Source organism: Vanellus vanellus (assembly GCF_965231255.1).
Source record: "Vanellus vanellus genome assembly, chromosome: 2".
Lineage (NCBI taxonomy): Eukaryota > Metazoa > Chordata > Aves > Charadriiformes > Charadriidae > Vanellus > Vanellus vanellus.
This window is the reverse complement of record NC_138906.1, coordinates 75,089,691-75,113,168: the sequence shown is the minus strand read 5'-3', so window position 1 is coordinate 75,113,168 and position 23,478 is coordinate 75,089,691. Positions and strand designations below refer to the sequence as shown.

Here is a 23,478-nt window from a genome sequence, read left to right as displayed (position 1 = left end):
TCAGTTCCTCAGTTTGTTATTACTCCTAAATACAGCAGCAGCAGATTTCATATAGCAGTTCCTAGGAAGATGCCAGTTTCTTGCTACGTATTTGTTAGAGTAGAAACACTAAGAAAATATTCGAGCGGTTACATGACATCCAAACCTACTTCTAGTTTCAAATAAGAACAGTTAAACCTACAGTTCAGTATAATAAACAGCACTAATAGTTAAGCAAAAAGTTATATGCATAATCCAGTACAAAGATTGCAAAATTCACCTGCCATACTAGAAGTTAACTTAAGTGTTGAGGTCCCTTTCCAGCTCCTACTGGAATCCACTGCAAACTTCTATCAAGTTTAACAGGGATTAAATAAATTCTCAAGATTTTTAAAACTATGAAATGCAGTCATGTAAATATTGCAAGTATAGGGTAAAACACTTCCTTCATGCACCATCACCTGCGTTCTGTTTTGAGAGAATATTAGACAGATTAGGTTTGGGTGTCAGGGTTTTTGTTTGTTTGTTTGTTTGTTTGTTTGTTTTTTAAAGCATTTGGCCAGAAAATGTAGGTTTTCTGGTAAATGTTGACAAGTTGCTTCAAAGACAATTAAGCACTTCCAAGTACCTCAAAACCTACAGCATATCATATTAAAAAAGTGGAAGTTACTAAATAAAGTAATTCAGCAACGGATAGTTTTCGGGTAGTCCCCACAATGAATAAGAGTAGGCCAACAGGCAGATACAGACTATGAAGAAAAGTGTTTTCAAATGATCTTCAGCATAAAAATACCTGTATCATTCCAAAAGAGGAACATGTTTTCAGTGTTAGCATTTAGAAGCTTTTCAAAGAATCAGGAGCACACATCCCAGAAGATTTTGGAAATATCACTTTATTTTCCAGTGAATATCCAACTTGAAACATTTGTATCATTGCTTAAGAGCCCTCAAATAGAAGAAATACTAAAATCTACAGCTCCAGTGCACAGTTAATTATGTATCTAAATCTTAATAAAAATTATCAGTGCAAAAAATAAATTCCGTATGCAGTTAAATGCATTTTTTTATAAAGATATTTGGGCTTTGAGCACATATACATCAAATAATCTGGTAAGAGAGAAGCCACTTTCAGTCTGTGCTCAAAACAATCAAACCTATTCCACACCCAATTCTCAAGACAGGCAAGAACTAACTTTTTCTTTTTAAATGAAAGTCTGAGCTTAGTTACAACATTCATCATGGGTACATAAACTGAAAAATATCACAGAGGTCACCTTCTATTCAAATAGGGGTTGTTCTAAAAGAGGCTTTCCTATTTTTCATGTGTGGGATACTTTTGAGACATCTACATTTTTTCCATCCACAACAGAGAATTAACAACATTCCAGCGTGCCCCAGTGTCGGCAAGTCCTCTTTTCAGTCCAGATACACGATGATGATTGATGAAGCTGTTGGGCCTACAGTAGCGGGCAGAGCAGCTTGGCAGGAATTCAGTGTTATTGAAAGAAATCTCAAATACTTATTCCATCTCCTCTAACTTTAATCACACTATCAACATGCTGCCAGGAACGGAGCCTTGACACCAAGCCATAGACTTACACAAGCAACCATTGTTGGCATACTACTGTTGCAATACAGGTAAAGGGTAAATTCTGTTTATTTTTACCTGTTTCCATTCTATATTGGACACCAGCTAAATTATGGAAAGATATTTCCTGTACTAACGGTTAGCTTGCAGCAAATTTCATTAAGGTACTATGTCTCATTTTGCTTGGTTAATGAACTGATTAAGTTAACTTCTTCAGTTATACTGCTGTTAACTGCAAGCTTTAAATAGAAGAAAGAAATACAGGAGCTTCCTATACCCTGTAACAGTAAAAGTTAGTAAGAAAGCAGATCAGTACTACAGGCGTTTTATCACTAATCTGCTCATTTGTTTGCTGATAAAGAACAGAAACCTTTCCTCAATTGCTCTATAAGGTTCTGACAAGCTTATCCTAAGTAAACCAACAGCATGTCAAATATTTAAGGTAAATACTGTATTAGCTACAAAGCTAACACAAAGACCGATACGCTTTTCATGGTTACTTTTGAGCTTGTTTTGGCTTTGCTTAGAACAGTAAAGCTTAAAAAGAGAGGTCTGAGACATTTACAGGGAGAGAAAAGAAATAGTTGTCTAAACTCGCTTAGCCATTTTTATGTTAGCAAAACCCATTTACATCTCAACTCTACTTCATAAGACTGAACATACAACCCAAAAGTTGGAATTACAACGGGATTTAAAACTCTGTTGAAGCTTCAGCAATGAAAGATCTCAAAGTAAAGCATTCCATAAAACAAGTTGGTTTTCCTGAAATCTGTGAACAGAGTGATGGTCTTCCCAGTGAATCCTCAGCTAACTATGGCTGGAACCTATTCCACCTACTTTTTGGGAAAGGGCTGTGGCTGCACACTGGGATAGTTAACGTTATGTAAGTCTGATTTCCCAGATGATACAATACTCTCTGCAGATGGGGGAGAACTCCAGTTTGCACCTCCCTGAGCTGATGTAGTCACACAACGTAATTTCCAGTTCCATCTTCCAACAAAGGAAGAAATACTGGCATTCCACTGGCCCTGAACAAAACAAGCATAGATAGGCACTTAAGTTGAAAGTATGCAAACCTTTTGTTCCCATACTAAACCTGTAGAGGAAATTCTCCTTTCTTCTTCTTCATTTCAGCTTTCCAAAAGAATCTCAATTTAAGTCAGAAGCAACTGAGTATTGGCACAAACCCAGCATTATTAAAAAAGAAAGGTCTTAAAAAGAAACATATTTGGTCAGTTCCTTCTCCATTTCAGAATACTGCTCTTTGAGGCGCTCCACAGCTTTTCTGTGCTCTTCATCCACCTCTGCTTGTTTGTTTTTTTGTTCTTTCATGAATTCCTCCCAGTGGGCTATGCGCTTCTCTTCACGAGCCATCAGCTTGTCTGCCTGAAGCTGACAGAGGAAAATTAGAAGTTTTAATAGTCATTTCCAGATTAAAACAGACTGTTTAAAGAGATCTACATAAATGTTGGAGTATCAGAGAAACTGGGCTTTTACTTCAGTAGAGGAAAGTGAAACTAGCAAGAAAATGTAAGAAAAGGTGAAACTAAAAAGAAAACGTTGATTTTTATAAAGTATAGTCAATCCAAAACAAATGGGAAAAAGTCTACAATACCATTAATGTGATAGCAACAATAGCTTTTCTATGCTACAGCCTGGTAAAAAATAATTAAATAAATAAACAGAAAGACACTTGAAAGTTACTAGCTTGCCTAGATCGCTTCTGTTTCTGTATTTATAGATTTGCAAAAAGTTTGTTCTCCAGAAAACAATACATGTAGGATTTGATAGTGAGCCTAGGAAATTAATTTCTGGGGTGATTTTGTAAAGGTGAGGAAAATAACGTTTTTATTTTAATATAACAGAACTTCAGGTTATTTTCCATCAATTTGTTATTTAGCAAGTTTTCCAATGTCTTATTACTTTTCTCACTCCTCAAAGTCTGAATACTTAAAACTGAAGAAATAACTTCAATCAATTTGAATATTAATACAAATCTGCCATCTTAAGCGTCAGGATCCCTAGTTATGAAGCATTAATTCATTGCATATTTAAACTCATGCTGAGTAGAAAGGCGCATGTGAACATTATTTAAGAGAAGCAATCTTTGAAATACATACCTTCTCTTGCTAAATATGAACTGAAAATTGAAACAAAAAGTTAAGGCTCTAGGAATCTCTGACATCATGCTGACACAAGTATGACAATTGTAAGAATAATGACTGATCTCTAGAGATCTGTATCACCTTAGTGATGCTCATACACACAAAACTCCCATAATTCTTTTAAGTGAAAAACAAGTTGCCATGACTATAATAATTGATAATTCACACTCCAGCTTTTGCATGTTCTCAGAAATTTTGCATTCAGGAAACGTTTAACAGCACTCTGAGCAAACTCTAACATGTAACAATGTCTCAGTGGTTTAGGTTTAAAAAAAAATTAAAATTTCACTCCTAATAGAATAAATATATTTTAGTGAATCATGGGTCCTCCAAAATTGTAATCTGTAAGTATAAGGTAAAAAAGCCAACCATATGCATAGTAGTCCATGTTTTGAGATGTTAGAGATAAATGACAAAGTATCTTTTTACTTAAAAAGAAAAAATAAATCTAATCCACAACTAACAAGACAACTAATCCAAACTCACAAGACAATCAAGAGCTACAGAATATTCTGGGATCGATCTCTACAGTTTCACTAACCTGAAGTATTCCCTGGGCAAGCAAAAAGAGAGAACAGAAAGCCTTTTGCTTATGGCATTTACCCTGACAGTGGAGACCTCTTTCCGGTTCCTTATACATTGAATTATTAAGTTCTAGATAATGGATGCCAATAACTTTTCTGAATATTAAAGCAATTTATTATTCTTACATGCTTTTTAGTCAGCTGTTTCAAAGGAATACAGAACTGATACACACCCTTTATCTGCTTGGTTATTGTGTTGATTGAAAAGAATAACACTGTCATTTCCATATATACATACATATATTTATAAATCTGAATTCATCAAGTCAATGACTCACGTCAAACATCTTAACTTCCAAGTTAAAAAATAATCCAAAGACCTTCAGTAGCTGGGCCCCCATAGGTGACATACCAAGAGACTAAGAATTTGAAATTGTCTTTCTTTGCATACTGATGGCCAGTTAGGAAGCACTTCAGTCTTATCACAGAACACAAAAACATAACATGCATTCTGAATAAATACATCATCATACTTCAGGAAGGCAGAAGAACTTTTGAAGTCTAGAAAGCACTTGTGGTAGTAATAAATAACTTCTGCTCTGTTAAAATGAATATTTTTTACTGTCATGAAGAAGGGAATAATGTCTGCGTGTTTGAAAATGCAGGTACAGTTGCATGGGAAATTAATCCCTTTTTCTCCTTAAAAAAAAAAAATGGAAGAATAGTAATTCAGTGTTAATTTTCATTATTTTTAAACTTGTAACTTTGCAAGACCAGCTCAACTATGTAACAGACAAACTTAAATAAATTCTGGTCCATGCACAGTCAGCAAAACACTTAAAATGAAATAAAGATTTACAGAAGTCCCAGATTGCTGAAAACTTCTAATTACAAATTTTGGATTGCTGGTAACGATTCAAAACCCAGAAACAGACCTTGATTTTAAGGTTTCATTCTTTTGTTTCCAGGGCTGCCAACTGGAGGAACTGTAACTTGTAAGCTAACAAAACATGACAAAGAAAAACACATACAAACATGAAAAGCAGTATACCTTCATAGAACAGCTTTTCAGAGTACAGCCTAATTTTAATTCCTACCTTTTGTCATTTCAAATGACTGCTAAACCAAAGAAAAAACTATAAAATAACTATAGTCTAAACTCACAAGTAAAAAACCAAGCAGAAAGAACACAAGACCCTTAAGTCAGACTTAATTATAAATTAGAAAACAGCACCTAATAAGCCCAACATAGCCACCTCAGAAAACACAGAAAGTTCCACTGTTCTTCTCATCCAGTCAAGAAGAGTCTACAAAATTGTTTCGGTATTTAATGGTATAAATATACCACAGCATGATAACAAGACAGAAGCCAATACTATGACACCACATTGAGGCTTCAGAATGACACATTTTGTTCTTCAGTAAAACCTTTGTAACATGGGAAAATCACTGTACAAAGCAAAGCACACAGACCTGAGCCAAAAGTCAGTCTTAGGTAATGCATGATATTGTACGGTATTAGTACAATATTTAGCCAGGGACCAAAAAAAGAGTTTCAATAATTAGCTATAAATTGTAATGTTTTAAGCAGTAGACAATCCAACATTTCTTGCCATGCTGCAGATTTCTATTTGAACCAAAAGACCGTTTAGCTGTCAGCAACAATACACTGTGCTTTAGGCTTTCACTGCCTACTAGAGAAGAACGGGTTACTGACAGACTAAGGTCAGAAGACTGGCACTTACTATCACCTACTGCATAGAAAAAAAACCAAAACAAAACATTTTTACCCTATCTGAAACAATCTACAAGGTAGTACAAACGGTAATTCTCCATGGCTGTTAATTGGGCAAAATTTGGGTAGATTTTTTTGTTTGTTTCATCAGAGAATTGTCTCCTCACCCCCAAACACTCTTAGAACTCCAGCTCTATCCTCCTGTGAGGTTTCCAGCTCCAGGCCATACAAATATAGCTTTGTCCTGTCTTTAACTGCTGGTTATCCATTCTTTCAGTGATTCCTCTTCTCCAAACAGTATTTCAGTTGTTATGCTAGAAGTTCCACAGAACATACGCCATAGCAAGTAGTTTAACTTAACTTTTCACATGTTACCCAAATACTTCTCCTCAATTTCTGCCTTTCAGTATAACTTTATAAATACAAGTTTTAGAAACTCTAAATTTAGAATCTGTTCTATACTTGTAACAATGCCTACTACTTTTAAGAGTAATTTTTTATAAGATATTTAGACATCACTAAATTTAGTTTTTAGCTTTCATGTTCATATGAAAAGTTGAAAATAGCTTTGAGTTAGGTTCATAATTTGGTTTAGATGTAAACCAAAGCTTGTCTAAATTACAAGCATAGTTGCTGCCTTATTAACTCCTGTTCTGGGAATTCCCTTTGGTGTGTCAGCAAATTTACATATTTTGGCAGTGACGTCTTTCATATTCCTTTTATAGCAACACCTAAGTTCAGACATTAGTTATTTGGAAAAAATCTAATCCGATTATGAAACCATTTTTTCACTCAATAGCGCATACTGCTTGAACTTGAAAGATAGTAAAGCCTTCCTGTATTCAGTATCGACTCACAGGAGCTGGTGTATTTATTTCTATTCTTATTTTACTGTCATTGGTTATGTGAAAATTAATTTTTGTAAAAACATCAAACTTTTCAGTAAACTTTGTTTTCAGTATTACTCGGACTATTTCTGCTGAAATTAAAAAAAAAACAAAAACAACCAAACAACGAAACAACTCCCCCCCCAGCAAAAAAACCCAAACAAACCAAAACCCTCACCATTTGAGGAAGACACAGGCTTTGAGAAATGTTACCATACTAGTTCATGTTACAAGCAATTAAGATGTAAGGCCATAATGGGAAGTGTTGGGTAGCTTCCAGTATAAGCCTGCACAATTCCACACAAAAATATTTAAAGAGGAAAAAAAATAAGAATATAGTACACAAAAACACATTTACAAAATTTCTTGAAGTCTTCTCTAGTTGCTCCTACAAGCTTAAAGTAATCCATAGCTTGAACTACTACCTAAACATTACTATACTTAATGGGAAGACTCCTCAAAGAGACAGGGGATTCTACGAACGCTTTTTTCATTGACACTCCTGTAATCACAAATTATTTCACATCTTCAGTGAAAATGTGGTAGGGACGTCATTTCCCTTTTGTTACTTGGCTGATACCAGTAGCTGAAAGAACTGCAAGAAAAGATAATTAGTAAGCGAATAGTCTTCGAATTCATTCTATTCAGCAGCAATTTAATTAATTACACCGAGGGCTGCTAACACTAATCACTTGTCACTAGATCTTACAAAAAATCCATTCTTTTTTCAGAACACATGATTTCAGAAGGAAATAAGGAAAAAGTATTTCTTCTAAAGTGGCTGCACTTTAGTGACAACTTTTATCTATAACTTAAGAGTTACCTACCTGTTACTGCTCACATTTGGAAAATTTCAAGCCAAAAAGTCTTACTATACAAGCTTAAAGAAACACTGCAAATCTTGAATAGCTATTACCATTGCTCCCCTGCATATAAAAGAAGTTGAGTGGAAACATACAGCTAATATTTTAAAAAAGAACAGTTACCATTCTTATTAAGTGAGTGTTCATTTTAAAAGTTAGAAATTTTTTATTGACGTTTTACTTCAAACAAACAGTAGCAGAACTGTAAGAATTTCCTACTAACTTCTCTACCAATATCTACTCTACTGTTAGACACAAGCAAACTTTGTCAGGGTTCAGCAGTGTGCTATTCACACAGTACCAGTATTCAACTGCAACTGGACTGCCCATCTTCATTGATTACAAAAAGGAAAGAAAAACATGACTATCAGCTTACATAAATCAATGCACAGCCTGTTTTGCATGATGGCCACAGAAACATCTTCAGTTCTTCTGAACTAAATGATTACAAATAATATTTTGCAAGTAAAAAGATAACACAGGAACACAATCATGAAGGAGTAATGGGAAAACATGAAACTAATTTCTTGTATAATTTTCCAAATTTTAGATTCAAAGCACATGTATTTCAAATGAGCAAAGTGTAGCCAACTGAAAAGATTCCAATGATTCGCATGTTCCTATAATATAGCCCTTCATTAAATAACCCGTCCACAAGTGAAAAACACACTTCCTTTTCAACAAGCAATATATATAATACAGTCAAAGTTCTCAGCTAACTAGGAAAGATTTACATTTCCATTTTGGTAGGTTAGTAGGTGTTTTTTGTTCCACAGAAAATAATTTTTTTTATATATAAACTTTCCCTGTATGTGACAAATATTATAGTCTGAGCTAGGAGGGAAAACAAAAAAAAAAAAGAAATAAAAAAATAAAAGCTTCCATACATCAGGAGATTGCAGGAAAAGCTAGTGAGCCACTAACTTTGCAGTCAAAAACACATACGCCATTGCAGTATGTGTTTTATAAGTGCAGAAATCACCCCAAAAGAAGTTTCACTGCAAGTATATAAAGTACAGAAAACCACGCTTTTAAGTTTTGCTCTACTGAAGGCAGATAAACTTGCTGCAGAAGCACAAAACTCTTATTTAGATCACATTATAAAAATCTATCCATCCATCCTTTACCTTCCTCTCTTCATGCTCCCTCTCTTGGAGTCTATGGATCATATCGTTGGCAGCTTGCACTGAAATAACAAATTGCAGTGGATCAGTCGGCTGTTCTAAATCAAAGAAACTCGCCTGAAAGGGATTTAAAAGACATGAGGCTTTTGCAAGTCAAAGATTATATTCCACTGTATCACTTGGCTCTGCACAAGAAAGATTTGTCAGTACTTGCAGAAAAGGCTTTACATTGGTAACTGTATGGTAGGCATATCACCCAGTTCAACCCTTTTGCATTCTCGAAGCCAAAAAGAAAAAGGCAGCTAGGTCCTCTTGTGCCCATACTCCTTAGTGTTGCTGATGAGCTAGAGTGCACTACTCAGCACCTCAGAAGACATCAAAAAAACTCTCAAGTCAGTAAGTAGAAACAGGTGACAAAGCTCTATGGTTTAGGTTTGGGTTTGTTTTTTTTCTTATTATTTTTTCCCCAACAAATGTGAAAAGTGATTTAGTATAAACAATCTACACGGAGAACATCTTTATGCTGGAGCCAGCCTCTTCTCTCGTAAGACTAAGCCTAGGAAAACTTTTCAATGGAAATTGGAACTGTATTCCTATGCAGGTTTGTTTTTTTTTTTTTTTTTCCCTAACTTATTTAACACTTAATTAATACAGAATTAAATAAACTAATTTCCCCAAAGCAGTCATTTCTCCCACTACCACATCCTAATATTGAGAAATACCTTACTTATCTATCATCATCTTAAAGCTGGTGACTTTTCATACCAGGAGCCAGGCTCCTGCCCCCCTGAGGACTTCCAGTTACAGAACAGGTTCACTGCCCACGTAGCTGATGAGGAGCTGAGAGCACCAAGAATTAGAGCATCTGGTGACTGGGCCCGAGTCACTGATGACCATCAGAAGACAGTGGCAAGCAATAGTTGTAGCAGACTCCCTACGGCAGGGGACAGAGCCTCTCCACCCATCAATATGTTTTGTCATCTATGTTTGCCACTTGCCAGAAGCTCACATTTGGGATGTTGTAGAGAAGCTACTGAGGCTCAGACTATTACCGCTACTGCTCTTCCACGTAGACACCAGTGGTACTGCAGGGGTGACCCGAGAAATATCAGAAATTACTACAGGGATCTAGGGACAGTGGTCAAAGGCATGGGGGTCTGGGAAACGTTCTCCTCAATCTTCCTGGTAAGGGGGACTCAATGGGTTTTGGGGGTTAACATATGGTTGCACAGTTGGTGTTGGCAGCAGGATTTCGGCTTCTACAACCATGAGACCCATTCTGAGCATCAAGAGCTGCTTGGAAGAGATAGGATCCACCTGATCAAACAGGGCAAAAATACCTTTGCGAACAGGATGGCCAGTCTGGTAGGGACAGCTTTAAACTAGAAATGACAGGTGAGGGAGTGATTCTTCAAAGAAACAAAGTAAGGAAGTTGGGGATAGGGTAGGCAAACCAAAGGTCTGGGATGATGGTAACAGAAGGGATGTAGCACGCTTTTCAAGGACAACCTCCTCCAAGCTCAAGAAAGGTCCATGCCAACAAGTAGGAAATCAAGCAAACACAGCAGGGGGCCTGCACGGATGAGCAAGGAGGTCCTAACTGAATTCAGACTTAAAAAGGAAGTGTATAGGAGGTGGAAGCAGGGGCAGGTGACCCAGGAGGAATACAGAGTTGCTGTCTGATTGTGCAGAGACAGAGTTGGAAAAGTCAAGGCTGATCTGGAGCTGAATCTGGCGAGGAATGCAAAGGGCAACAATAAAGGAGTCTACAAGTACGTAAGCAGCAAAAGGAAAACTAGGGAAATGCAGGCCCTCTGCTGAATGGAGCAGGGGAGCTGGTGACAACATGGAAAAGGCCAAGGTACTCAATGCCTCTTTTGCCTTAGCCTTTACCATACAGACCAGCCTTTAGGAATCCCAGGCCCCTGAAACCAGAGGGAAAGTCTGGAGCAAAGAAGCCACCCTTGGGTGAAGGAGGACTAGGTTAGGGAGCCCTTAAAAAAAAAAAAAAAAAAGGAAATACATAAGTCCATGGATCCTGACAGGTTGTGTCCACAAGTGCTGAGGGAGCTGGCTGATGTCACTGTGAGGCCACTCTCTCTTCTTGAAAGGGCACTGCGACTGGGAAATGTTCCTAAGACTGGACTCCTACCTTCACAAAGGGCAAGAAGGAAGATCCGGAGAAGTACTCGCCAGTCAGCCCACCTCAATCCTGGGAAAGGTGATGGAAAAAAATCCTCCTGGAAGCATTTCCAAACACATAAAGGAGATGGTGGTGATAGGGAGTAGTCGGCATGAATTTACTAATGGGAAATCAAAGCAGCAACTAGATTGGCAGATGAGGGGAAAGTGGGCAATATTGTTTACCTCAGCTTCTGTAAGGCTTTTGATGCTATCTCCCATAACATCCTCACAGACAAACTAACAAGGTATACGTTAGCTAGGTGGACAGTGGACTGAAAACTGGCTGAACAGCCAAGTCTAGAGTCCGTGATTGGCAGCACAAAGTCAAGTAGGAGGCAAGTCACTAGTGCTTTACCCCAGGGTCACAGAAATAATTAAGAGACTGGAGTATCTTTCATACAAGGAGAGCCTGAGACAGCTCAGACCGTTCAGCCTGAAGAAAAGAAGGCACAGGGGAGATCTCATCAACGTGAATAAATATCTGATTGAAGGGAATGTAGATGAGGGGCCCAGAATCTTCCCTGTAGTGCTCACTGATGGGACAAGAGGCAGTGAGCACAAACTGAGAAACTCCATTTAGAAGGTATTAGAACATATGCCTTATTTGTATGATTAAAGTTTTAAGTTTCAAATATATTCCTGCCATCATTTTATGCGTATAGCATCACCTTCCATTTGTTATTCTGCTGGATGCCATATAAATAAGTTATACGAAATGAAATGCTTATACAATGTGCTATACATAAAATATAACAAAACCCACGCTGGCACCTTTCAACCGCATAAATTTGGCGGCTAAAGATATATAGCCACACTCCCTTGAAATATCTATCCGTATTCCAGCTGAATAATTAAGAAAAAAAAAGATACTGAAAAAAATTAGTACTACAAATTTTAAACTTTCTTTTAAAATCTGAACAATAGAAAATATATTAGATTGTTATAACAATGAAACTAGGATTACCATACAACAATTATTACTACTAGCCTATTTACGACTAAAGATAATAATAATAGCACATTTCATAGCTATATAGCAGCAAATTTTGTTTTAAATCACAGAGCGCAATATTACGCTCTCCAGTGGGAAAATTAAGAAACTTGAAGGTCACACCACATCATGCTTGCAACAAACCAAAAAACTGACAATTTTGTCCATGGCTTTAACCAACACGGAGCAATGTCCTGTTTTTAACTGAGTAGCAAAAGACTGAGCTGATGTAGCTTCTACTTAAATCAACAAAAAGCTTTACTGTAACATTAGCAAGAGCTGTGCTGGCTGGACCAATAAATATCAAAAAACATCCCTGTTGTTTCACTTTTAAAATTTCACAGAAATAAGAACAAAGTACAGAAATGTTAGAAAATGTATCCAGGGATGGTAATTTTTCCACAGATCATATTTTGAATCCAAACTATTCAAATTATTCCTCAAAATGATGCAGCGAGGGAAATAAGAAGAAACACGCTTACATCTCTTGAATGCTTCATTCAAATTGTCATGCATTGCCTGCTCACACTTAGGAAGAACGTGTTCATTTGTTTCAAAGATTGTGTTCTTTAGATTTTCAAGTACTCGTAGTTCTCGGAGGCCACGTTTTTCCTGCCAGAAGAATTGAAAGAAAATGAATGACTAACAAGGAATTCTACTTTCCTTTCCAAAATAAGATGTTTTCCCAGTTGATAAAGTAATAGCTTTATCTCACAGATTATACCATTGTCTATTAAAGTGTTAATCATTTAGCACAACTGATAAAATTAGTTATGTGAAAAAAGAATAACGCTCTATTCTTCACACTAGAATACAGGAATACTTTGAATGACAATTCTGGCTCTTGTGAAAAAAGTTAGTATTTACTAATGAAATCATTGTGTGGAAAAACGTGTTGTTTTGTATAGATAATTTAAAGCACATCGAAAACAACAGAGAGAAACAGAACTTGAAAGCATTGCATTTTTATAACTCAACTGTTACAGAGAAATAACATAGCAGTGATTTTGCTTGCTTGATGTCTGACCTTCCAGATTAGCATGGTATGAGGTTAAAACAAGGCAAGTAAAATTGTTTTTATGGAAGTAAAGCAATGAAGTCAAGAAAATAACATAACACAGCTGAGTAAAGAGGCAGCCCTTCTTCTGGCTCGCTGATGATCATGATTAATTACAAGAACAAGCTCTTGCTTTATTATTTACATTTAATAAAAAGTTTTTTAAAAAAATATTTATTTTTCCAAAGCCACAGCACTTCTCCCACTCTGAATTTCACCTGCACCTTCCTTTAGAAAATGAAAAAGATTCTGAACTTTCCTCCAGGCTGCTCTGTCCCCCCCCGCCCCCCTTCAGAGTTGAGTAGAGTTGCACACAAGCATTCCTGTACTGAAAGTTGCTAATCACAAAGAAATTCTATATAATCAAAAAATACTGCATCACATGAAGTGGGCAATTGGATCACCGTTTTAAAACTTCAGAAACAGAGGCACAGACAAGTAAAGTTGCTTAATTAAACACGTTCTAGACCTCCTGAATGCAAATCTACATTCTTTACACAGTAGATGCTTATCATTGAAAGAGGAGGCTTATGCCCTTCTACGACCAAAAAGTATCTGATTACTCAAAGTTAGAAACACATAATTGTTGGAAGAAATTCTAAGTTAGAAAAATGTATATAATTCTCTGCTTTGCTATTTTCCTCATAAAAGTATAACCCAAAAATTAAATTTCAAGAAAAGAGCTAAGAATACATGAAATTTGCCTAAGAAATAGAACAAGGCTTTGGGTTCAATGAGAGAAATAGGTGAATTATAAATATATGAGTTATAATTTTGTAATTGAGTTTAAAATTTCCCTTCCTGTGAAAAGCTACGTAACACTATTTACTGTATCCCATAACTTATTTAGGGGAGGCAAAGAAAAGAAATAATTCCTTGTGACTTTCAAGCCCATACGATACACATCTCATGAGAGTTTACTTCACATACTTATTTTGCTAAACCAGTATAGAGACAAATTTGACCTGGCTGAAATATTAGCTACAGCACAGGGGCAGGGGAAAGACATTTTAGTATCTTTTCTTTTAAAGAAAGCTCTACACACTAGAAGTTTGTGGTATAACTATATTTTCAGGACTAGTTTTAAGATTTTTAAATCTCACTGTCTTTAAGAAATAAAATCTACTCAGAAACAGCCTTTTGTTGACACAAGATTCTACTTTTCTAAACTTCTGCTGCCATCTTGTGGAACCTGTGTTACACTTTTCAAGCAAAATTCTATTTAAGTACGTATACACTTTAGACTTATTTGCAGCCAATTAGATAACATTAATTCAATTTTTAATGATTTTCTCACTTTGTGTAAAGTGTTTCTCTTCTCTTCCAGAAATATTACTTTCTTTCATGGAACGAAAATTAAAGAAAAATTAAATTACAGCTCTGCTAGCTGAATCCAGCTGAGGCATAAAGCAGTTTCTTAATCAGATGTAAACCTAGACCAGCCAACAACATTGTCCTTGAACAAAATAGACTTCTCTAAGATGTTAGGATTACATCATTCACCTACATCAATATTCCTGCCAGTCTTTTGCAGGAAAAATATTTATGCCCCTTTGAAAATGTTTTAAATAAATGGAAAGACCTAAGTTACTGCATTGTTTACTAAAGATGCAGACATATACTATACATCTGTTAGTTATTTTGGACAAGAAATACATGTCAAGTCTTTCTGAAGAAAACTACATACATGTTATAATCTCTAAAAAGATGTTACAACTCAGATGCTAAAGGTTACAGCACCCAATAGTATACAAATACTTACCTCAAATTCTTTAACAAAGTAACGTATTTCTCCCTGAATTACTGGTCTGTGATCCAGCAGTCTTGAATAGATTTCCCCAACATCTAAAAGGTTAAGGAAAGTCAGATTTTTAGTTTTTCTCTGACACTCTATACTAGGCTATACAACACACAGTAGCACACCACACTTCAATGCAAGAGGCACAACGGCCCACCAAATACATACAAAAGCAAAGGAGCAGCAGAATAACATTTGTAGGCTATCCTATCTGTTCAGCAGACCACTAATTTAGATAAAATGCAATGAATCAATATTCCAGGTGCCACAGGCACCTTTCTGCGAAGGTGAAGGTTCTCCTGTCTCTCAGCTCCCTGTCTCAATCCTCCTCCTCAGTACAGCTTCCGCATCTGACTGTTCATGCTGGTAAAAGAGCAAAAATCATAGAATGGTTTAGGTTGGAAGGGACCTTGAAGATCATCTATTTCCAACCCTCCTGCCATGGGCAGGGACACCTCCCACTAGACCAGGTTGCTCAATGCCCTGTCCAACCTGTCCCTGAACACCTCCAGAGATGGGGCCTCCACAACTTCTCTGGGCAAGCTCTTCCAGTGCCTTACCACCCTCAGAATGAAAAATTTCTTCCTAATATCTAAACTATGTCTACCCTCTTCAGGTTTAGAGCCATTCCCCCTTGTCTTATCACTATGTGCCCTTGTATAAAGTCCCTCCCCAGCTTTCCTATAGGCTCCCTTCAGATACCGTGAGGCTGCTATAAGGTGTCCCCAGAGCCCTCTCTTCTCCAGGCTGAACAACCCAAACTCTCTCAGACCGTCAAATAAAAGAAATAAAGGCTGCAGCTCAGCAGAGGCTCACAGCTTAAGCCGTGGGAGTTTTCTGCAGCGAGACACGCGAGGTGGCTACAAAGGAAACCTGTTAGCATTTTCTTGCATTCCAGGGCCAAAGCCTTGAAACTTACTCTTGAAGAAGAGTATTGACAACATAAACATGTGCGAGAAATAGCCTTGGCTGTCATACAGGAAAAAGCAAAGCCCATTAAGTTTAAAAGCACTCTGAGAGCACAGCAAATAAAGACTATTTCAAGAAACACACAGTGTAATTCCAACAAGCACAGCGGTCCGGTCCCCCACCGGGACCCGGTACCGAGCTGGGCCGGTCCCGCTCCTCACCCTTAATGACGGGCTGAATCGGGGACGCGGCCGCCAGCGCCTCCCGCCTCCTGTCGCTGGGCAGCGGGGCCGCCTCGCCCCGGCCGGGGGACGCGGGGCCTCCCCCGCTCATGGCGCTCGGCGGCCCGCGGGCGGCGCGGCCCAACACGGCCCGGCCCGGCCCTTCCCCGCCCGCCCCACTTCCGCCTCACGCCGGTGCCGTGGTGTGAGGTCATCGCCGCGCGCCGGGCGCCCCGGCGGCGGCGGCGGCGGTCGGGCCAGCCCTGGCCTCCTGCCGCCCCCCCCCCCCCCCCCCCCCCCCCCGGGCCCGCTGATCGCCCCCATCGGCTGCGCTGAGAACGATCTATACAGGGAAGGAAGGTGCTGCCTCCGCCGGCCCTGCCGCCGCCTGGTGGTCCCTGTGGGGCCCAGCCCGGCCCCGGCTGCCCCCTCCCGGTACGTGCGACAGGGGCGCCTTAGAAGGTCGTGAGCGGCTTCCTCTGGGCCCAACGCCCGGCATTTCTGGGGAAAACTGAACAAACCAACCAAATAAAAGCCCACAAAAAAAAAAAAAAGTTGTTTTTTGTTTCAGGAGAAGAGACAAGCATTCGGACAAATCGGTTTGCTTCTGGGTGTTGCAGAGTTGGACAGCAACTGTCGGACTTGCGCTCTACAAAAATTAAGAGCTCAGCTCTTTTTCTAGAGTTTGATGTAGCAGCGATATCAGTCGACGTACATTGGAGGGCTGGGAGTTGCTGGCGTTTGATCTGGGGTTTTACAAATATAACATGGAACATCCACTGTGCGTTCCTCATACATCAGGATGAAGGGATGTCTCTGGAACCAGTTAAAGAGGCAACAAGGTTATGTTGACCCTCTGACACGTGCTGGCTACCCCAGATAAAAGCTTAGCATACGGATTTGCCTGATGCAAGACTGCAGGGCTCGGTGGTGGTTGTAGGACAACAGGACATAGCCTGGTCCATGGCTTTTATGTATGGGGAATCCATAACGGGCAGTATGGAAGTGGGATAAGACTCCAGTGGTGTCAGGAACTGCCGGGCAGGAGGCAGTGAGGGTACAGTATGAGCAGCAGCTGGGTCCTTTGTCGCATGGACATGGGCTGAAATACTTTAAAGAGAGGTTTCATTGTCAGTCTTGTCAGCAATGGGGAGACAGAAGTGACAGGGAGACGTGGCTTGCAGAAGTCAAACAGAAGACCCAAGCCCACTTCTCCCAACCCTTGACCCTCTGCTCTGCCCAGGAGGCTGTACTGACCCGGCCTAACTCAGAGCAGCTGGGGAGTAACAACTCTGACTGTCTGGGCCAGGACACCAGGCAAACTCCTTTTGTATCACACCACCATCATCAGAGACCCAGGGCCCCCTGAAGAGGTGGCTTCCAGATGCCCAGAGCTCCTTGAAGGTGCATGGTTGCCAAGTGTGACTTATTCACCCAAAAGCCTCACTATGCTCCCTCCTTTAGAATCTCCCCCATCACAGACAGGCTGTGCTGGTGTCTTACTCCAAAGCCGTGCTCTTTGAGGTCTCACTTTTGCCTGAGCGCTCCCAACATCATTGTGTGGCCTGTGCCTTGGAGGCATTTACACAGGACAGTGCTGGCCAGCAATTCAACAGGGCTCCTGCATGGTACCAGGACCTCAAGCAAAGGCAGCATTTACATGGCACACCCAGCATGCTTCTGCCTGACCCTGCCCACCTCAGGGATCACCGATTCACTGCAGTAGGGCATATCCTCTCCATGCTGATCTCCTCCTGTATTTATGTACAGGCACTAACAATCTCTGCCATCGCCATGACCACAGGCCAGAGATGGTGGCACAGAGGTGGTGCTTTCCTCGGGCTGTGGAGCTGAACACCCTGCCTTAATGGCCTGAGAAGACAAGGAGTGACCTCAGACATGCAACCCAGCTTCACTGGGTGACCGGCATAGCCGCATCAGTCTATTTTGTAACTAAGAAACAAAAAAGACTTAAAATCCTTATACATTTCTTTTAGAATCATTTGAGAGTGTCAGGATATTTTCAATATACTTCCCCTCTAATAAACTACAGTATATTAACTTTCTTCCAGGATTTTCTTTTTTTAATGCTACATATGCTCAATAACTTTTAGAACAGCTTGATCCTTGTTTCGGTCACTGCATTTATAGTTTGGTTTTGAGTTTTTTCTTTGTTTGTTTGTTTTTAACACATCCTTTTTACTTGCTGTACATACCACACTGCTCAGTGTCTTTGTGTGGTAAATTAAGGAAGAACTGGACCACAAATTCAGCTAAAGCTGCTGCAACCTACAGTGTCCTGACCTGGATTACCTGGAAGGAGCCAGTTTAGCTGGAACAATTACTATTTTATTAGTAGAGAACATGAGCAGTAGTATTTCTTTTGTTAGAAATTAGTTCTGCCAGTGTTCTATTCTGCATAGCTTTTATAAGTAGGAGCAATTGCCTGGCTGAGAAAATAAAAAGCACGTTTTTTATTGTATGAAGTTATTACAACAGACACAAAACATGATCCTATTATTAAATTGTGTCCCACCATCAAAACTCAGAAACTGCTCACTGAAATCACTATATTTTTTGACAACGCATATAATCTTATAAATTCAGCCTTGAAAAAGCGCGAATTAGTTTTGTTGAAACATTCTCCCCCCAAATCAGTCAAAATATGGCTAAAATTTTAATAAATAATAGATGATTCTTACATTGGGAAGTGTGGAATACTTCAACAAACGTTATTAAATTCAGAGTAAACATAATCTAAAATAGTTTTTCACTCCTTCACTGCTACATAGCCTGCAAATATTATGTTAAATAAGCAATAATTAGCAGAGAAAAAAATACTGTTCCCTTTCATGTATCTTTTTTCCCCCCAAAGTGACCATCTCTTGCAACCTATTGATTAGTATTTATATTTTTCCACTTGGATCTAAAGCATGTAAGCACTTGACAATAAATGACATTAGTACTCATATATTAATATCTGGAGGATATTCCAGCTGGCTTGATGACCATTAATAATCAGGGGTAGAATTTTCAAATGTTAATTTTATCCCCTTCCAGTCTAGCTGCCATCCTTTCCTAGTCTCTCTCTCAGACAAGTTATTTTCCCCTCTAAGCCCTATGCTCCAGTTATCTTTTTATTTGCTAAGGAGGAAATTCTGTAGTGAAGGGGGTCTATAACTACTGCATTTCTAGGAAAGATTTTTTACATCATGAGTAATGTCAGGTTTGGAATTACAGGACTGCAACAAGGGTAAATCCTGTGACAGATAAGTGCATTGGTTTCTAGGACTTCTGTCCTGAAACCATTTCTCCTCTTTGTTTGAATACTGTTTTTTTTTTTTTTTTTTTTTTTTTTGTTTGGTTTTTGTTTTGTTTTGTTTTGTTTTGTTTTTTTAAAGAATATGCTTTATTTGCTGCATTTATGCCTGGTTTTTTTTTTGTTTGTTTTGTTTTGGGTTATTTTGCCCTGCTTACTCTCACTGCCCTGTCAAGCTTATTCTCAAAACATATTTAAAAAAATTAAGGAGGACTTAAAGAGGTGATGGCTATAAAAAGACAATACTTGTGGAGCCCCTAACCTGTCAGCTTGTAGGAAGTAGTCATCAAGTCACAAAAATATGGAAATAGCTATGGCTCGGAGCATGAAAATCAACATATGTAGTCATCATGTATTTTTTGGGAAGATAGGCTAAACAACCTCTGTCACTTTTGCCGTGCAACGGAACCCGCTTTCTCTTTTAGGGATCACCCTGCCACTTCCCATTAGTGTTAGCGGCACTCCGAATTGCAAAATCTTCAGATGAACGTGCCGAGTCCTGTCATTTCCCCCACAGGCTGTCTGGCGACGATAATCCACTAAAGGATTGTTTCATCCGAGTGGCGGTGTCCGAGTCAAACGCCGGCAACAGGCAGGGAAACCCAAACCTGTTGAGGCAGACGTCTGCCGAGACGGGGGGAATCGGAGCGACGGCCCTTAAGAGGGCGAGGCGGGGGACATACTTTGTGCCAGCAGAATAAGTCCATGGGCTGCACCCGTGACGCGAGACCGAGACCGCCATCATGATGGCTGGAAGTTTGTGGGCCGTGATGCCGACGCTGGCCAAAGCAGGCCTGGGGCTGTGCTGTTTGGAGGAGTGCCTTGTCAGATTAGCCGTGCGGCTACTGTATTTGATGCTCAACTTGGACGGACAGGCCTGCCAGGCAGAAACTGCTCAGGCAGATGATGCTAGGGAGGACAAAAATTATCCACCGCAAGACTAAGAAGACAGATGACACCCAGCAGGAACGGCAAGCCAAATCTGCAGAATCCACAATGCAGCTGGCTAGCCCCAGGCTACCTGCCTCTTTGAAGTGGAATAGACATCACCGACGAGCTGTCAAATTAGATCACCAGCCTGGAAACGCTGGAAGAGATTTAGTTCTTCCAACAGAGAAGGGAAAGTTTAATAGATGAAAATCTTCCTAAAGGGGCCAAGGTAACGTGGGAGGGGAAGGGGGAATCCTTCAGATGCAGCAACGATGAAAAATTACTCACCTCCCGCCTGCCCGCAGAATGAGGGATGGGATGCGCGACGTTTGGCAGCAGCCGCGGTGGCTGTAGTCACTACTACCAGCACGGAAAATAAAGGCCACGCCTGAAGGAACATGCACAGAGCAGCAACAAGTAACCCTTGCTATAAAATCAATTCCCACCCCCCAAATCTGTGATATCTGTGTATGCCGCCCTGGAGCTGGGCTCCGAAGTACTGTAAATCTAATATTGCAAACTTGCAGCACTGGGATACAAAGACCCAGCCTGAATCCAAAAAGCTCGGCGCAGCAGAGGTGGACGTCTCCCCTCACACGTCTTCTACAATAAAATTCAAGCACAAAAAATGTGCGAAATACAATTCGTTTTTGATATATCCAGAACAAAAATTACGATTGCCGAGTGAGTAAGCATGTGCTCAGGTGTATGGCGAATATGAAACCTGGCGTTTCCGTTAGGGACAGCAGCAGCACGATCCAATTATAGATGCAAAGAAGAAATACCGCTCTTAGGGGGAAAATATTAAATGTATTAATCCATTAAGCAGCTGCATCATTGCAATTACACTTTGAAGTTAAAGACCGTGAAACACACCAAAGATTAAAAGAAGTGATAAAATTGAAAACCCAAAGAAAAAAAAACCTCAAATAGGCCTGCAAATCCCCCTTCCTAGCAAAAAATAAATAAAAAAAGAGATAAAAAATTACATACAAGGCTCTGTATGCACATACAATTATAAAATCAATTTATGGCCATACCGAGGCAAATTTACTTGGGAGAAAAGTCATGATAATATCTCTATTCTCAACTTCAGCACTCATGTAGCAGACAAACCATAAATCACCTGCAGAGATGCAAACAGAAGATGCTAGCAAGTCAGAAAGACACTGAACCAGACCTCTAAATAGAAGAGCTCACACTGGATTTCTTGGTAATGATTTTATAGGTGTATCCATTCCTTTATTTTCTTCTCTCTCAGCTAATCTCTTTTTAAGTATTTTGTCCTCATCTCTTCCAAATCCACAGCACTGAGGAACAGAGTTTTGATCATCTATTGCTTTTTACCAAGAGGAAGAATAAAGATGCCCAAGTTCTACAGCTCTCTTCATCTGTCACGTTACTTGGGTGTATTTTATTTCATGGACAACACCACGTTAACACTTCTAAGTCATGTTTTCATATAAAATAGTTAATATAAACGAGTGCCTTATCTGAATTACAAAGTACTCATGTCCATCTTAAACCTTAGTTAAGAGTCCCTGCTAATAACCCAGAATTCACACCCACGCTGAAGAGCCTAGTCTCCCACCAGCTGTAATTATAATTGAAATAAATGTGCGTACATGTGCATGAGAAAGAACGAGAAGTTGAAGAATTATTTTATCAAGATACTGCAATGAGCTATAACACCTACTGGGAATTTTAAGATGTACCTTACAAGAAATGTTTCCCCCTTTGTAGGCCTCTGCTCTTCCAAAGAGTCAGATGATAGAAAGAAATTCCTGGGAGAAGGGCTACTTCTGTTTAAAGATATTTTGAAGAGGGTGGGGTAGGCTACAGAGAAGGATTACAAGATACAAAAAAAAAAAAAAAAAAGATTAAAAAGATGTGACAGTATCACCTCTTACAGGCAAAGGGCTAAGGCGCTGGCTAGGGGACTTCGCTGTCCAAATGTTATGCATTCTACCCAAAGAATCTCTGGCAATTCAATAGGTGCAAACCTCTCGAAAGCAAATATTTACTGTGGGTGGGCAGTGAAGAAAGGGAACCAAACTTGCTTGATTGGACTGTTTCAATTGTTAACCAGAAGTGATACCTCCTAACTTGGTTTCTGTGTGGAAAACCGGGATGCCAGCCTGATAGGTAAGTCACTGATGACACAAAAGGAACTCCACAAAAAGCATGTTATACATTTTAAACTATCATTAAAAAATTCTTTACTGTTTTGCTGCTGAAAAGCCTACACTCCAGTTCCATCTGAACGGTCAGATTTTCTTGGAACCCAGGTCTAAACTGAACTAGGTTTTTTTGTTCAGTGTAACACAGATCTCAAATTTCACATTCCTACTCACTCTTCTCTTAATGCCATATTAAACCTGGATTTTTATATAAATCACTATTGCCCAGTTTTAAGTCTCAGTGCAAGAACTGCCTCAAGAGACTTCTGAAGTCAAACTCAACTCTCACTTGAAAATGAAGTTACGCATACAAAGATGACTAAAAATCACCAGCACATTTTTAACATATCTGATGCAACACTTCCAACATCTGTTTCAACCTGGCTTGTCTGAAAGCTGCGGTCATCTTGGCATCATGGGGAAAAAGACAAGTCAAAGTGGTAAGCGTAAGATTTCACTGAACACTTGCAATTATCATATTTTTTTCGCTGTTGAATTCTTCAGTTGCTGAAAGGTTGTCATGCAGCACTATCTCACCATATGGCAACAACCTCAAGTCCTAGAGGCACATACTTAAAAGACCATAACATGTCAGGCCCCTTGAATAAATTAGATAGAACAATTATGCAAAATAATAATACTGCAATGATGAGATACATTAACAAATGAGAGTGTCACTGTTCACGAAATGCCGTGAAAATGAATTCCACACATCACTGTGGTCATCATCATCATCAAACTGCGAAGCAACAAAAGTAAAACAACATTGCAGTATTTACTGTGCCCTTCAGCAACTGAAATTTTAAGGAAGGAGAAGGGGGTTGCAAGGGAGGAAAGTCACTTTTACTAATGTTCAGTGAAAGTATAATAAAATGTTACAGAAACAGAAAGACAAGCAGTAGTAGCTTTAAAAGCAGCAGAACATTTACACACACACATTCTCTATACAGACCATCGATGTTCATTTGAGAGCTCAGGCATGCTACACCTCATCCATAAATAATACGAAGCATCATCTTAAAAA

At 39.3% G+C, this 23,478-nt stretch overlaps 1 protein-coding gene across 1 annotated transcript; it reads right to left on the bottom strand.

Moving 5' to 3' along the window:
* Positions 1 to 851: 851 nt before the first annotated feature.
* On the bottom strand, positions 852 to 16,174 carry BLOC1S5 (biogenesis of lysosomal organelles complex 1 subunit 5). The gene is made up of 5 exons (XM_082480039.1): positions 16,026 to 16,174; positions 14,860 to 14,942; positions 12,523 to 12,652; positions 8,869 to 8,927; positions 852 to 2,959 (listed from the first exon to the last, which is right to left on the bottom strand). The coding sequence occupies exons 1-5, from the start codon at positions 16,135 to 16,137 to the stop codon at positions 2,780 to 2,782; spliced, it is 564 nt and encodes a 187-aa protein (XP_082336165.1). The 5' UTR covers positions 16,138 to 16,174; the 3' UTR covers positions 852 to 2,779.
* Positions 16,175 to 23,478: the final 7,304 nt, after the last annotated feature.

Coding starts and splice junctions, on each gene's coding strand:
- BLOC1S5 (XM_082480039.1), bottom strand. CDS start 16,137: ATGAGCGGGGGAGGCCCCGCGTCCCCCGGCCGGGGCGAGGCGGCCCCG. Junction 14,943..16,025: donor GATTCAGCCCGTCATTAAGG/GTGAGGAGCGGG, acceptor TTAACCTTTTAG/ATGTTGGGGAAATCTATTCA. Junction 2,960..8,868: donor GGGAGCATGAAGAGAGGAAG/GTAAAGGATGGA, acceptor TTCCTCTGTCAG/CTTCAGGCAGACAAGCTGAT.